The 16,963-nt window shown below is 36.5% G+C and overlaps 1 protein-coding gene across 1 annotated transcript; it reads left to right on the forward strand.

Annotated features, from left to right (window-relative positions):
- Positions 1–5,541: 5,541 nt before the first annotated feature.
- LOC149944442 (cytochrome P450 3A21-like) lies at positions 5,542–15,527 on the forward strand. Its single transcript, XM_090176361.1, has 11 exons — positions 5,542–5,971; positions 7,001–7,245; positions 10,088–10,152; positions 10,760–10,856; positions 13,651–13,703; positions 14,020–14,116; positions 14,183–14,299; positions 14,549–14,786; positions 14,956–15,095; positions 15,167–15,293; positions 15,499–15,527. Exons 1-11 carry the CDS (start codon positions 5,542–5,544, stop codon positions 15,525–15,527), a joined length of 1,638 nt encoding a protein of 545 aa, XP_090032487.1.
- The last annotated feature ends 1,436 nt before the right edge of the window (positions 15,528–16,963 follow it).

A 16,963-nucleotide genomic window follows, 5' to 3' on the forward strand; every position in this document is an offset into this window, starting at 1 on the left:
AATCCTGCTATACAGTAAAATTCTTACAGCTGGGAACCAGAGCCAAACAGAATGCTGCGACCTGAGAGCCCGCGTTATATGAAAATGAAAAAATCTACATTTAAAAAAGCATGGGATTTTCTCGGTTTGAAAACCCAAAATTAAAATTAAAATTAAAATTTCAACTAAAATGCTAAATTTTAACAATTTTGGGTGAAATCCATCAAGTAGCCCCCCTGTGAAACCGAGAAAATCCCATGCTTTTTTAAATGTAGATTTTTTCATTTTATGTTGTCAAAAACATTTTCGGTTGCCATAGCAAAACGGAAGCCCAGCGTAACTTTTCCCTCGGTAAAAATTCATGTTACCCCAAGGTCTACATACCCCCCAAGTTTCATCAAAATCGGTGATTTACACCTCGGGTACACTCCTCGTAATTTAAACTATTCGATTGATCTCGTGGATAGAAGTACAGTTCACTCTGAACTAACTTCTCATCGAAAGTGGGAGTAAAGACAGTGCACGTTTCAAATGGTCTGCGACCAAAACAAATTTCTGATAAAATTGACACACCCCGCCATTATTAGAAAACTTCTTCGCCCTGACTATTATCGCCATCTGAGTTAAATCACGTCATATGGTTACTTTTATTATATTTCTCCGAAACCTCAGAACAAGCCATAAGAACCCACCTATTATTGTTTTGTTCAAAATGTTTAGGACTACATGTACATGCGTAGGTACACCTTTTACACGAAGAACGGTAGCCTGCCCAAAGTAATACGGAAATAAAAATTGTAAAATAAAATAATTTCAGGTTGATCTTAAAAGCGTAATTAAGGGTAACATAGTCATTTACAAATTTCGGTCCGGAATTCTAGTAGCTCATCGACTTCCGTACCTGTAGAACCAGGTATGAACAGTCATATTTTGCATTGTTTCCAGCCTTATTTAAAAAATGTTGCGCAAGAGACTGTTGAAATTAAAACGATTGTAGCACCTGTCACATATTTCCCTTAACTCTTCTTGAATTCATATTATTATAAGGCAGCAACTTTAAATTATTTGTGGAACACATGAAAAAGTAAAGGTTATGTTGAATTTGAAAACACATTAGATAAGCCACAAATGAATCAGAAACATAGAGACCCACAAAAAATAGGTTTTCTTGATCTGATAAAGATATTAATAAAAAAGTTCAGAATCGCATCCGTTCAGAGAAAATGGTTGCGTGTAATGAAAAACGATAAGACATTATTTTCTAAAAGCATCGGGCCTAAGCACGATAGTCTTCACTATGAGTCCTAGAAAATTTATCTTAGGGTCATCAATTGTATCTATCCTCGTTAAGTACCCTTGACATCACCTTATATCGCTAAGGACCTTAGACACCACCTACCCTCACTGCAAGACGTAGAAATCACGTAACAGTGTAATTACTTCTGAAATCATCAGACTTTGCTCCATGATAGTAACAGATTTTAACCAAACTTTTTTTGTGCGTTCATCTATCTCTACAATGAAGAATTCCGAAGTTTACCGGAAATATTTCAAAAATTTTAAAAGTTATGATTTTTTGAAATTGAGTTTTTTGGTTTAATTTTGGTGTATGTTATTGACATTAATTTTAATATCGCGTTCACTAAAGGTTGGGAAAACATAAAAAAAGGGTATCCTAAGATAAAACTGTACGCTGAAACACAATTTGAAATCTATTTTATTGTATCTGCTATAAATTTTGATATACGAGCCAAAACGTTGGGTGACACTTAATATTTTACTCACTAGGCGGCACACCTCCAATATCAAGAAGCCTTTTTTCAGTGCATCATCTTATACACAGAAACGTTCTTGTAAAATATCGTTTTGGTCTAATCATTATTTCTATATAAAAATAATATTAAATTTTTCTAATTTTTGACCAATTATTTATTTCAATTTTTTTGAAGTAATATAAAAAAACCACTAATGGTTATACTAAACAATTTCTATGCAATTTATTCCATTTTTAAGAACCGTGCTTTGGTCTTATTCAAACATTCGTTCGCAAAGTAGTAATGTCTTCACCTTGGTGATGTGGGACTTTTAACTACACAAAAGAATTTCAAATTCCGAAATCCTTTGTTCATCTTTTCTATTTGGCCAGTTGTAAGAGCTCAATATCCCGTGCGGGTGAGTAAACTAATAAGTGATTCTCTGCATTCTTAATTTTTTTCTCTAACAACTCAGAAATATAACTTACGGTCCAAAATTGTGGCAACGTATTGGCCAGGCAAGAAGTCGGACCGTGGATGCATCGTTTCATCGCATATTTTAACTTTCATAAATGATTCTTCAACCGAGAGTCTGGCAATTTTCAATTCCGTTTGCCTAATTGTGATAAAAGATTGGTGACTGCGTGTTCCTTGAACGGTTTTAGTTTTTTCAAGTCTGTTTTTTAATATTATCACGATGTAAATCTACATAGATTTACATCGTGATAATATTAAACAGACTCTCGGGTGAAGAATCATTTATGAAAGTTAAAATATGCGATGAAACGATGCATCCACGGTCCGACTTCTTGCCTGGCCAATACGTTGCCACAATTTTGGACCGTAAGTTATATTTCTGAGTTGTTAGAGAAAAAAATGTTAAATGTCCCACATCACCAAGGTGAAGACATTACTACTTTGCGAACGAATGTTTGAAAAAGACCAAAGCACGGTTTTTTAAAATGGAATAAATTGCATAGAAATTGTTTAGTATAACCATTAGTGGTTTTTTATATTACTTTCATTTTATCCCCAGAGTGATCGATATATTTTAAACATGGGGGTTTGTTTAACCTTTACAAAAAGTGTTTTTCGTGGTATTATTACGTTTATTTACAGCGATAATATACAATTATTTACAACATAAATAACCATTCCTCTAAGGAAGAACCCGGAGGAAAAGTGTTGAGCACAGAAGCCACATTCCCTCCTTGGACCACGATCGCGATGCGTTGAATAAGATATTCCGGCGAACGCAGTTCTCCCGTTGCTTCCCGAATCCTTCGGCATATGGCATCGACCAGAGACAACCCGTCGTGCCCGAACAAACCTAGAGTCTCGATAGCCACCGCGATTATCTAGACCAGAGTACTTGTCGCGGTTCTTCCTTTCAGCCTGGGTGGCTTATTCCGAGCTCCTTATAAATTATCAATAAATAAATACAATTCGATACAATTTCTAAATCAAAGCTCTGCTTGAAAAATTATTAGCCTTGCTTATTATTTTAATTCTCAAAAGTGACGGTAGTCCCTATGCAAGGTCCGGTAGAGTAGAGCACCTACCCGGGCACTTGCTATATTATCTCGAGTCAGAATGAAGCCGATTTTACCCCTCGTATCTCAAAAACTATAGGAAGTATCAAAACAAGTGATGTATCGTTTGAAAGGTTATATATACGAATTCCATCGAACAGGGTTGAGGCAACGTTTCGTAGTAATGGGGCAAAGTAAGGCTTAATTTTTCTTCTTCTTCTTCTTCCATCTTCTCCTCGCAGACCGCTCTACAGAAAAAACTACTGCACCGATTTAAATGCAATTTAGTATGCAGTTTCACATTAAGCTCCTATTGTTTTCTTCCAAAGGCGAAGTTCATATATGGTATAGTTCTTGAGCTACGGTGACAAATGTACAGTTTAACGAGTCGGTAACGAAACCGTGGAGTAATAAACACAAAAGAAGTACTAAACCGGAGCGATTTAAAAAAAATAATGCAAAAGGTTTGAGGGTTGATTCTAGGTGAAAACGTGGCGCTGTGTTCGAAAAAAATAGTCTTACAGGTTAAAATGCCCGCTATGATGGATATACTAAACTATGTATGCAACATATTTATAGGTGGATTGTAGGTAAAATGGGCCGCTGAGTTCGACAACAATAGTCTTGCGAGTGTCAGGGTGGTGGTTGTCCGCCTTAGGGCTTGTCGATAAATAAGTCCAGATTATGACGTTTCTGAGAATATAATTACAGATCTAGCACTAGGGAAATAGATTAAACATTCGAATGCTACTTATTTATAGGTTGTTTCTAAGTGAAAGAGGTGCAGTGAGTTGGAAGTGTCTCGCCAGTATCAGGGTGGGCAGTGAGCCGTCAGAGGGCGGTAAACGATGCCAATGAGTAATAAACACAGTACAAAACGAGTAAAGTTTAATAACAATCGTACAAGCTTATTTATTAACATTAAAAATTAATTAAAGAGCATAATGACGTCACGTTTTCAAAAAATGAAAGTAAATAATATCTAAACGTACACAATGTTGGCGAAAGACCTAGGCAGTTCTCAATATACCATTCGGTTAAAAACTGCAAGGTCCTTTAAACAAAAACGTCACGTCCTATATAACTCTAGGCCATAAAAGTAGTGAAATCAAATAACGGGCAAGATCTGTAATTATATTCCCATAAACGTCATAAACTAGACTTATTTATCGACAAGTGATGTGCTCTGAAGTAATATGCTAGACCTTGCGCGTCCTAAGTGTTTTACTAAGTTAAAATCCTTTGTACAACCATAAAACATTTCAAAGAGAATGGCTAATATTATCAAATATATTGTTTAGATCAAAATATATTATCTAATTTGTTTAAATTTACTCTTTTACCTTAAAACCATAATTAAATAAAGCAGCCAAGTTGCTGACTGCAGTAATTACGTCATTGCAGTCAACAACTTGTCTGCTTTCAGTAATTTGCCAGTTTCAATAGTCGCACCGTCACCTATCGATAATATACAGAAATGTTCGAGTACCACTAGTACGGACAGTTTCAGTAATTTTATCGAGTGTTTTTATTTTGTATCGGTTGGCTTAGGTGGTACTTTGAGCGAGACAAGAATTAAAGACGTGCCAACGTTGATTTCACTGCCAAGTTATGTTGACTCTGATTATTGTACTCGTTTACTATGCTTTTAAGGTAAAAGAGTAAATCTAAACAGAGTAGATAATATATTTCGATCTAAACAATATATGCTCCTATAAATAAAATAAACAAGCCGGGCCACGTTTTGAGAGAACGAAAGAAAACTTTCAAGTCGGGAGGTTGAAATGGTCCCGTGATTAGGTAATGCTGCCATCTACATCGTTTTTAGTAGGGACCACCGAGATACTCTTTTTTGTGTATGGTGGTAAGTAGGAGGTTTTTTTTTGGCCATTGTACTTAGTTTTTTGTACCATAATTGTGTTAGGGTTTTATTGGGATTGTTTTACGTTTTATAAGTTAAATAAATTTGTTAAGTTTTATGCTTTGGGGGAGTTTTTTTATTATTCTAAGTTATTCTTTCGGTTATGTATTTCTGGCTTGTGGCTATTTTTGGGGCTCTGGCGGTTGTCCTTGGTTTCTGTTGGGGCAGTCGTTGGGCGGGCTCCTTGCCGGTTTATCTTGAGGTTCCTAATTTGCCGCAGGGCAGGGAAAGTCGGGTACCTGGGCGGGACGTTTATAGGGAAAGGAGACGGAGGCGTAGGGCTCACCGTACATCTAGCGATCGGTCATGGGTTCCGGGGGCGTCTAGTTCTGATGGGGATTCTGAGTATCGGGCTATGCGGAGGGCGGCACTCGATTCTGAACTTCGTCGTCAGCGTCTTGACCCTAACCCTGGCATGCGGGAGAGGGATAGAGATTTATTGGATTTAGTTGCCGGGCGTCCTTTGACTTCGGGGCCTTTGCCTGACCCTGGGGGGACCAACGTTCCAACTCGTCCAACGTCTATCCGGGATGGTCGACCAGCAGATGTGGCTGCGTCCTCAGACACTTTGTCAGTGGGAGGGGTCGCGGACAATGTAGGGGTTGGGCGGTCGGGGTCCGCGGTTCAGGGAAATCCGGGTGATAGTGGTTCAGTAGCTGGTCTTTGTCGGGTGGTAAGCGATCCCGTGCACGGTTTGTCCAGTAGGGCATCTCAGTCAAGGCCTAGTACCACCAACCCATTCCTGCCTTCGTCACCTGTGCCTTCTGGGTCTCGATGTCCTACCGGTAATCCATTTTTTCCCATGGGGCCGCCTAACCTTGGTCCAGTACCCTTGGTGGCTACCGGGGGGGGGGGGGGTGGAATCTGGTCCCTTTCATGGGTCTGGGGTCTCCTTAACTTTACCTTCTTTTTCGGGGATTCCTTTGGAGGACCCTCGGGTTTTTTCTTGGTGACTTGGAAACTTATATTACGTTCCACGGGATTATTCCTGACGAGGTTGTAAATCTTTTGCCACAAGCTTTGCGGGATGAGGCTGAGTTATGGTTTTGGGATTTTAAGACACAGCTCGCTGGGGTTTTGTCCTGGGACATGTTCAGGCGGGAATTCCGGGATCGGTTTCTCTCCCGGGACAGGGAGAGCGCCTTGCGGGCAGACTTATGGAGGGTGGTGCAGCTGGCGGGGGAAAGCATTCGGGCTTTTCGTCGTCGGGTTGTTACCTTAAATTCCCTTTTGGGGAGTCCTTTACCGGAGGCTGAGCTTCTAAGTCTCCTATTTTCTACAATTGATCATAGGGTACGTGTTTGCTCTCCCGGGCGCCCTGTTGGTCCGGTCGATCAAGGAGTTCGATGCAGTGTTGCGGAATTTGGGGTTGGAAACCTCCGTGGGGGTGAAACCATTCAATGATCCCTCACAATTTCATTCGGCCCATGGTTTTGGGAATGTTTATCGGCCGCCGGGAACCCGGGGTCTGGTGGTTTATATCCTGGGATAAGGGGTCCGTCTCGGGGTGGTCAGGGGTATCACCTGTTGTCCAACATCCTCTTACTTGTTTCCTTTGCGGGGAGCCGGGTCATTTTGTTAGGGATTGTCCCTCTCGGGCAGATATGGGTCGCCGTCCCCGTGTCCGGGATGAGTCCGTCGGTCCTCCACAGGCTGAGTCGGGAAACTCTTGGTGAGGCCTTTGGTTGGGTCAGGAGGGTCTTCACCTAATGGCACTGGCTTTAGTAATAGTACATTGAACTCTGTTAGTTGTGGGGGGCGTCTACGGGGCATTGCGGTCCGGGTTTCCAATGTTGCCTGTACGGCGTTTATAGATCCTGGGGCAGAAATTTGTGTAATGTCGGCGGGGTTTGTGGCCAGGCTGGGATTGGAGGCATTAGTCCATAGGGTGGAGCGTCTTCTTTTCCCGGAGGTGGGTCCCAGTGTCTCCTGTCTGGGATATGTGGTCCTCGATCTCGAGTTTTCGGAGGACATTGGGGCTGTTCCTGTTACCTTTTGGGTGGTAGAGGGCTTGGGGTTTAACCTAGTTCTTGGGTTGGACTTTGTGGATATAATGGGGGTGAGGGTAGATTATGTACGGTAGCGGTTCCCAATTTATTTTTGCTATGGAACCCTAAATTATGAAGCTAATACTGGCGGAACCCCAACTCATTTTTTTACTTATCTTAGAAGACTGTTGCCACGACCAAAGATGACCGCGCTGCGAATTCTCGGAACCCCTGTGACCCTTCCACGGAACCCCAGGGTTCCGCGGAACACCTTTTGGAAACCGCTGATGTACGGAATCTATTTCACTGTAAGAATGGTACGCTCCCATTGTGTTTTCTTGAGACCGGTCTGGGCGTTCTGGAGTTAGGACCAGAGGAATCAGTAATAGGGGACCTGGGGGAGTTGGTGGTCGGGCAATTAGCTGAGGGACAGCGGGAGGATTTGGAGAACCTGTGTCGGGAGTTCTCTCCCCATTTCTCGGTTTTATTAAAGGGCAAAAAGAATGGGGAGGTGAGGCCCTGTATTGATTTTACGGCGGTGAATAAAGTGACTATTGGGGATCCTTTTCCCATTCCTCGTATCGATGAGGTTTTGGATCGGGTGGGTAAGCCCAAATTTATTACTCGGTTAGACCTGAAGTCAGGGTTTTGTCCAGTCGAGATGGCCCCTGAGGATATTGACAAAACCGCTTTTGTTACTCGGGAGGGTAAGTTTGAATATCTGGTCATGGCTTTTGGGTTAACTGGGGCCCCCGCAACATTCCAGCGCCTAATGAACCGGGTTCTGCGGTAAGCAAGGCGTTTTTGGATCTCGGTGTATTTAGACGACATTGTAATTGCCTCCCAGACCTGGGAAGAGCACATGGCTGCGCTGCGGTATGTATTTTCCCAGTTACGGAGTGCGGGCTTAACTCTGCGGTTGGATAAGTGTAGCTTTGCCCAGCCAAAATTGGAATTATTTGGGTTCATTATTAGTGGGGACGGGGTACAACTAGATCCTGGTAAGGTACGGGCTGTTACTGCGTTTCTTCGACCTCGGAGCGTGCGGTTCCTGGGGATGTGTGGCTGGCATTCGCGATTCATTCCTCATTTCGCTACCTTGGTCGCCCCCTTGAATAAGTTAAAACGGAAATCTCAACGTTGGCGGTGAGGACCTGAGCAGGAGGCATCTTTTCAGGGGTTAAAGGATCAGATCTCCAACGCTACTATGCTCCGCGTCCCGGACCCTGCGGGTAAATTCTTTGTGACTACCGATGCTAGTGGGATTGGGATTGGGGGCATGCTGTCTCAGGTGCAGAACAGGGAAGATGTTCCTTTGGCATATGTCAGTCGGCTACTTCGGGGCGCCGAGTTGAAAGCTGAAACATTTCAACAGGTGGTGGCTTAAGAATTTTAATTCACTGTGGGTGATATTTGGATTACAAAATATAATTTGACTTGCCCAACTAGTTCTTATAATAATAGGTGTTCAACTCGAAACTTTTCATCGAAATTAAAAAAATTGCGGCATAAAAACAGTAGCGTCTTTTGTTATCCTAAAAAGACCAAATAGAAGGGCATACATATTTTAATTAGAATAACTATTTCAGAAACGAAACTAGTGTTTGCGATATTACGTTTCGATTAACTAATTTGTCTCGAATTTGACAAAGTTCACTTTATTTTAACCATTGAAAGTCTTTCAATTTTTTTAAGCCTTTGCATGAAAAATATCTGGATTTCCATTTTTTTAATCGTTAAGTTAGCTAGTCAGTTATAAGCCATCAAATTATTTGAATTATCATTGGCGAAAAATAGGGCCATACTTGGTTGTATAACGTAAAATAAAAACTACCCGTACGATTAAAATGAAATTGACCTGGTAAAGGTCTACCAAATAGCCGCGCTTGCGCATTACATGGACTCGTTACGCTGCGACAACTGTTTTTGAGAGTGAGGCAAATCCATCTAGCTGCATCCGTGGTTCATTATCCTTTCGGGACACGTCAGGATGAAAAAGCAACACCTAAATTTAAGCTGCTCATTGTAAGGATATAAAGCAAGCTATTTAGATTCTTGTTAAAGGTAAATATTACTGATTTATTTATTCAATAATTAATTTATATTTGTTACGGATATTTCATTGGGAGTTTCTCTAAACAAAATGTAAAAATTTTGTAGATTGAACATTATATTCAAATATATTTCATAATGAAATAAGTTTTTTTACGTTTATATTCCTGAGAAAAATTGAATTCCAATAAATTATTAATTTACAAATCAAAGTGAATTTTCAGACATTTTTGTCATAAGCGTTAAGCCAAATCAATTTTATAGCATTTTAATTCGGTAAATTCCTTTGATCATTAAGTGTTTTAACTCTAGGTATTAATTTTCTATGACCCGATAATATGACGTTTTTACCGATGGTTATATCTCTTCTTCTGAGAAACATTTGCAGAGTTACAATTTAAAGTATTCAAAAATGCCTTTTTTATATTAAGACAATCAATATATCAATACAATTTGTTAAAAGTAATCAATTTCGTCAAGCCGTTTCTTTATTTTCACCCAAAACAGATCTACGATATGAGAAAAAATTAAAAATCCCTTAAATTAAAGCCATAAAGTTTTAAATTTAGTTTAAGTGTTATATGTTCACCTACTAACGATGCCATTGAAATATACATTTCTGACACCAACCTATGCAAGGGCTCATCAGCACGCCCAATCACCCTTCTTCTGCCTTTACGACAATGTTTGTACCCAAATTTAGACTCAAAAGTGTTGCTTATTTATATTTTTAAAGTAATATAAAACTAGGTGACAGTCGTTTACTTTTCTCTTTAATTTAAGGAGGGGAGGAAGAGGTGGTCAACCTAATCGACCACTTTTACCGTATTGATAATTTCATTTCATTCAAATGTTTGCTAGGTTGAAATGAACGTGTCGTCGATTACGCTCATTTTAGTCATAGCACTTGTGTCACTGTGGTTTTAGTAAGTTTTTTATTTTATTTTTTCTGTAAGCATTTTTCCATATAATAATAAAGGTCAGAAATAAAATTGCCTTTCGCTTTACTATTGAGCTACGCAGTTATTTCATTTCTTCCAACAAGGGAAGGGTACGCTCAATGTTCCGTATTTCCTTCTTTTAATTTCCGATGAGAAAAGGGAATATACCTCATTGGAATTTCTTTACATATTAATAAATTACGCGGTAGTTTTGCTAATGCTTTAGTTATTTCTCAGTCGTTCTCTTAATTGAGGCTTAAGAACCGGATAATAATTGATAATTCTAAGCAGAGATGGCGCCCTGGACAAAGAAACAAGAGTATCTATATAATAAAAAGCTGTTGGTTGGGTGGTAGGTAGGTTTGTTCGTCCACCGATTTCGGCGATTTATATCTCGATTTTCTGACAATGAAAACACACGCTTTCTTTCTAATTTTATTTGGTTGATCAATATGAAGCAATTTAAAATAAAAACACCAACGACTTACAGAAAGGCATGGTAAAATATATTATTAAATTTAATGGTATTTATTTTAACAACAGTTAGCAGAAGATATATTAAATTAATAATTCGTTCTTTCTTCGATTACAGTAAAAGATGGAGGAAAATGTCAGTTTTGAAAGATCTCGGGATACCAGGCCCCAGCCCAAATTTTATCATTGGAAATCTCCTCGAAATAAAAAGAAAGGTTATTATTTCTTAACCTTTTTGAAATAAATAAGTCAACAATATTTTTGGTTATATATTATTATTAAACCTAAACCTCTTTTCTAGTTATGCCTAGTATATTTAAAATATAGAAATATAATGAAATATATTTTATATAAACATTTATTTTTTTACCAGAATCATCGGGTCTGTTAGTCTACTACAAAAACATTAGGATGTCTCAAGGAACACATTGAAAAAACAATATCTGAAAAACTTTATTGTTAATGAAAAATTAAAACAAGACTACTTTAATTACACAATAATTAAAGTAGTCTTTTTTAATTTTTCATTAATTATTAATTTTTTCAGATATGGTATTTAAAATGTGTTCCTTGAGACATCCTAACCCCCAAAGCTTAATTTCAAACTCATTTTTAATTTCCAAATACCCAGGGGCATTTTAGTTACTTTATTTAACTAAATTATTTCAGAAATATTTAAAATTAATTTGATAACCTAAAACCAAAATATTTTAATAATTGCCATTGAGTTTTCTTTCCTTTTTTCAATCTGAAAGGAATATTTCCCAGTTTGATACGTCATAAATAAAAACTTTTTCCAAATTCCGATCTTCAAAAGGTCCTTTGTGACCGAGAATAATCTACATTCTACGGAGAAAGACAATTGGCTTAATTTGAATCTCCGGTGCATTGTTACACTTAATTATAAAGCTTTGGTATTTATTCTTTCACTAGAACTTGATATTAGTTCTTTATGCAAGCAGTATACGGCACCTATAGCTGCATTTATACCCCCGAAATTATTTTTCCCAAAATGTTATTTTTTTCTGTCTAGACTACGCTATTAAGCCGACTGTATGGAGATATCAGGGAAGTGTGTGCGTCATACGTGTCTACAAACCTACATGTTTAATAATTTGGCTGGCTTTTATTTAATAATTTTTTGGAATTTCTCAAATTGATAATTTTTGAACGCTTAATATTTGGTACAACAAATTAAATCTCATGACAAGCTTTTTATTTATTAATAGTAATTAATTGTTAATCTATTTCAGGGTGCTAATAAGATGTTTACTTGAATTATCTTTTTTCTTAAACTTTATTCTAAAAGAGAAAACTCAATGCTCATTATTAAAATATTAAGTTTTAGTTCCTAAAATTATTCCAGTAATTTTTAAAATGTTTCAAGAAATATCTGAATAATTTTTCAATATTTGGGATAAATCAATCCCTTCCCTACAAAATGGTTTGTAAATAAATTGTTTTCAAGTAATACCGGCGTCTGAAGAAAGTGGAAAATGCGAATATAATGATTATTTGTATTTCGTGGTTTTGGTGAATTCCGTTGATTTTCGAAAAACAATTGGTCATTTCCGGTTATTTAATTTTTTGTTAAATTATATAACTTCATGAGTAGTATAGAGTGAATAAGTAATCCTTTAACAAATAAGTACAAAATTACTAATTACTACTCTTTTTTATATCCTCACTCCCAAATTAGTAGAAGGATTAATAAATACTTCAGCCGGGATTTTTCTAATAAAAATTCCAATTGCTTCCCCCATTCCTAAAAATAATTCTTTGCCAAACGAAGACAGAAACCTTAAATGCTCCGATTTCATGTCCAGTTCTGGTTTGCATAAAGTCTTTATTTGAGCTCGACTAGATTTTTTGAAGCGCCTTTTCATCCGGTGCGATTACTAAAAATATAGGCAAATCATAGTAAACTTCACATAAAAACGTTTAGATTTGCATTAAAAAAATTATATCTATAGACGGAACGAGTGTTTTTAAATATCGAAGTTTAGTTCCAATTCAAAATGTCATCTTTATATTATTGTTATTTTAACTGCAGTTTAAATTTCGGTAAACTTTAATCTCAAATGATTAACAAATAAGCAGAGATGATTTTTCTAGAAAATAAAAAAGGTTGATAAGTATTTTAGATATACCAGGTGTTGTTTCAAAAGTCACGCTTTTTAAATTTATCCGGCTTGCTGAAAGGACCCGTCACTGCCTTCTTTTTTTCACTAAATTTCAGCATACATGTATAAGTGTTATTTAAAAAGAACAGACGTCAACTTTATGTCAGGGAGAAAATGCCTAGGAAGGGTTTCAGTCATTTTCCCAGAAATTGGCAGAGTTGGCTGACATATTTTCCTTGATGGAGAGGTGCCCGTAAAAGATTATTTGGCGCTATTGTGAATACATGGCGTAAAACATTTACTGAAATTTCATACCGGAGGTTATATCACCCTAAAAATTTTCCTAGACCTTACAATTTTTATTTTAAATTCCTTATAGGTTCTGTTGTTTTTAAAATAGTATAATTTATAATTAAATTGGTTTAAAGCAATATCAGTTTTTTTTTCAATATTTAAAAAAAAGGACAAGTATATCCGGCGTGTTATATACTCGTACGGAAAACAAATTTCCGAACTAATCTATACTGGCCCCACCTATGTTTCATTGACAGACAAAATTAAAAATCAAAAGGACGAAAAGCAGAATCTTGTGTACGTTTTGAAACGCGTTGTCAGGAAAGCTAGTTTTTAAAATTTGAAAATAATTTGATTCGTAATAAATCGTAATAATGCTTTAAAAAAAATGTTATTATCGTACGTTTATTATTTTAAAGGGTGGAACCATTACTTTTTGATACTCATTAAAGGGCTTGATCTCTACCTTTTTAGATATTAAGTAATCATGTTCAGTTAGAATTTTTCATTATTCATGAAAGCAATAAAAGCTTTCGTCAAATGTTTTCACGATTTTAAAGAACTCCGAACAATGATTATAATGTATTTTCAGGGTTTGAACAATGCATATATTGATTGGAGGAAACAATATGGAAAAACCTTTGGGTATTTTGAAACATTTATTGATTATTTTAATTATTTAGCAACACGGCAACGTGTAAAAAGAAATTCAGATTATCACGTTTTCAGCGATGAATGGAAATCAGGTGGAAGTGCCTTAATTAAGAGGTGTTTAATGGTCACTAAATATCGAACTACAAAAAATGCAATAGAATGTTTCTTCAATGTCAACCGGTGAATCGCTCCTTAATTTTTTACACGCGATGTTTGTAAATTTCTATAAATTTTTTAACTTCGCCGTAAAAAATTGTCCTGAAATAAAAAATTGTAATACAATTAAATATCAGCCTTTTTAAAATAGGTATTACCTGGGAGGAAGTCCAATTGTGGTTATTTCAGACACTGAGATATTAAAGCAAATACAAATTAAAGATTTCCACTCATTCATTAACCATCACGTAAGATGTTTTAGAAAATAGTTCATATCCTAAAATGCGTTAAGCCAAATGCTTTATGTAATTAAGAAACGAAAATCAGACGATGATATATATTCCCAAAACGTTTTCTTCGAAGAAGACGACAGATGGAAACAGCAAAGAGCCATTCTGACACCGACCTTCTCCGGTGGAAAAATGAAACAGGTCTGAACAGTTCATTAAATAATTCAACCAATTAGCTCAATATGTAAAGAGACTAATATTTCGTGGTTTAAACTAAAAGAGCATCCGGTTCAAACTGTAATTGTAATTTGGTGCCCAAGAAGAGCGTTTGTATTTAATGATGATTATTTTATACACGGTGTTTAACCAAATTTTCATATATATAATTTATTTATTTTAATGTAGTCAATATCTTTCTTTATTTTTAAGACATTTTAATTTATTTTCCAGATTTTTCCTCACTTCCAATCCGCTCTGGACATTTTTCTCGACAAAGTAAACAAAGAAAGTCTTCAAGGAAACGAATTCGACTTGTACGAAATGTTCAAAGGGCTGACATTAGATTTCATCTCGAGAACTTCTTTTGGAATGGAAACCAACGTGCAGACTAACCAAAAGGATCCATTCCTGGATCACCTTCAAGCCTTCCTCAAGGAAAATCCCATATCAGGGCTCATCTTTCTTGCTAGTAAGTTCATAGCTTAGCTGAAGTGTGAGCCGATTATGTGATCCCTTACCTAATAAATATATAGCAGTGCTTTCGTATTCTGATTAGACAGTAAATATTTCGGCCATATTTAGTTTCCAAGTTGTTGCCTACGTGAAGTGTGTTGATATTTTAAATTATTTTTTTAAAGCATGCTTTCCGGATTGTCCTATATTTCCATTTGTACGAAAGACAATATCAAAACTGAAAAGTATATTTTGGCCTAGCAAGCCACAGCATGCTATAATGAGCTGTCTTGGTATTGTTAAAGAGCGAAGAGCTGATCTTAAGGTACAGCTTTGATATTGATTTAAAGTTAACAATAATTGTACATCATTATTTGACCTGGTATGTCATTTTAGAATAAAAGATCTGACCTTTTGCAACTTATGTTGGATGCAAAAATTTCCAAGTCTGCAATTAAAAACGCTTCTGGCGAGAATTTTACCGCTGGCAACGAATCGGAACAACAAGCAGGAAACAAAGATGGTGAGTATATATCAATAAACGCTTAGTTTCTTATAACACCATTATGAGGATCATGAATGGTTTATATGTACATTTCTCTTTTTACCTACAATTCAAAATGGGGATTTGCGTGTTTTTTTTTATCTATTACGCATCTGCCACCGCCGTTCGCGGCACAACTCTTGAACCGTTTGTAATATATGGTTAATGATTCATCTATCGACAGTGAATATTAAACCATCTCTGCCACTATAAATAATTTTGATATTGAAGCCGAAGATATTGCTCGATAAAGTGAACTTATAGATTTTAGACATAAAATATACATACATTTTAAATTGAGACAAACTTGGTCCAAATTTCATTGATGATCATTTCCAGACTACAATAACGGTTGCAATAATAATTTTTCATTTTAAATAATATTCGAATTTAGTACCAATTCTTAGAACTGTGACAGGATGACCGATAACTTCAGTGTACTTTTCGGGTACCCCACGTATCTTAACAGGGTGTTATTCATGCTACGCTAAGCTATCTTGACTAATGTTAGTTGTTTATACTAGGTTAAAATATCTTGGGAATTGATATACTAGTTTTGACTATGCTATATTGGGTGCTTTTGGAATTCAATTTTAATGGCGCCATATTTACTTATACATGGTGTTTGTTATTAAACCAATCCATTGATTAAATGGATTTTTCAGGAAGAAAGACCAGGTGATAAGGATGGTTTTTAATGCACCTGGTTATTAAGAAAGTGCTGCTTTCAATATACGTTCCTTTAGGTTGGTGTATTGTTCTTATCAACATTATGATTGGGATGATTTAAATATTGTTCCTAATTAACAGGGTGTTTGATGAAGCGTTGTAAATAAATTTTTGCGGTAAAGTTACTTTTCAGTTAAATTAGTGGTATTATTATGTGAAAAGAGTAAATGATTGATTGTTCAGGGTGGTTATCATTTTGTGAAATTAATACATGGGTTGTTTAGCTACGATTAATAATTTTTCGTACAAAGTGATTGAATTATTGTTTTTAGTTAATTGGCAAGGTGATTAATAAAGCGTTGCAAAAGAATTTTTTGAATTAAAATTGATCTTTGGTTTAAATGAGTTGAGGGTATTTTATGTTAAACGACTATCTCGGTTCCGGATCCGGTTACGGTTCCTAAATTTTTGCTTTATCGGTTCCGGTTCCGGTTCTTAAAATTTTAATTTATCGGTTCCGGTTTCGGTTCCGGTTCTCAAAATTTAGAACCGATCGGTTCCGGTTCCTAAACGGTTCCTATACGGTTCCAGTGTGTTTAGTATTAATTAAACTTAAATACACAAGCAATTCAAATGAAGTTAAAGATAAATAATATCCACCACATTTATTTATTTAGAATATAAAATTTGTTTTTGGTAAATTATATTTAAAAAAAATTGCTTTCTCAGTGACGTAGCTATGGGTTCGGGGTCCTCCCACGAAACTGTTTTTGGGGTCCCTTATAATCATTAAGGCCGAGTCGCGATTATCGCTATCTAGAGTTAGGGCTAACATGTATCGCCTTCTACAATTAGATTTCACACGTACTTGCATGTTAAATATATAAAACGCTTAAAAATGGCTTTAAGCCCTAAGTGAAACGATTAAGATAAATCACGGCAATCAGCGTCTGGAGCATTAAAAACCAAGGATCTGGTAG

Source organism: Leiobunum rupestre, chromosome 5 (genome assembly GCF_980474605.1).
Source record: "Leiobunum rupestre chromosome 5, qqLeiRupe1.1.hap1, whole genome shotgun sequence".
Classification (NCBI taxonomy): Eukaryota; Metazoa; Arthropoda; class Arachnida; order Opiliones; family Sclerosomatidae; genus Leiobunum; species Leiobunum rupestre.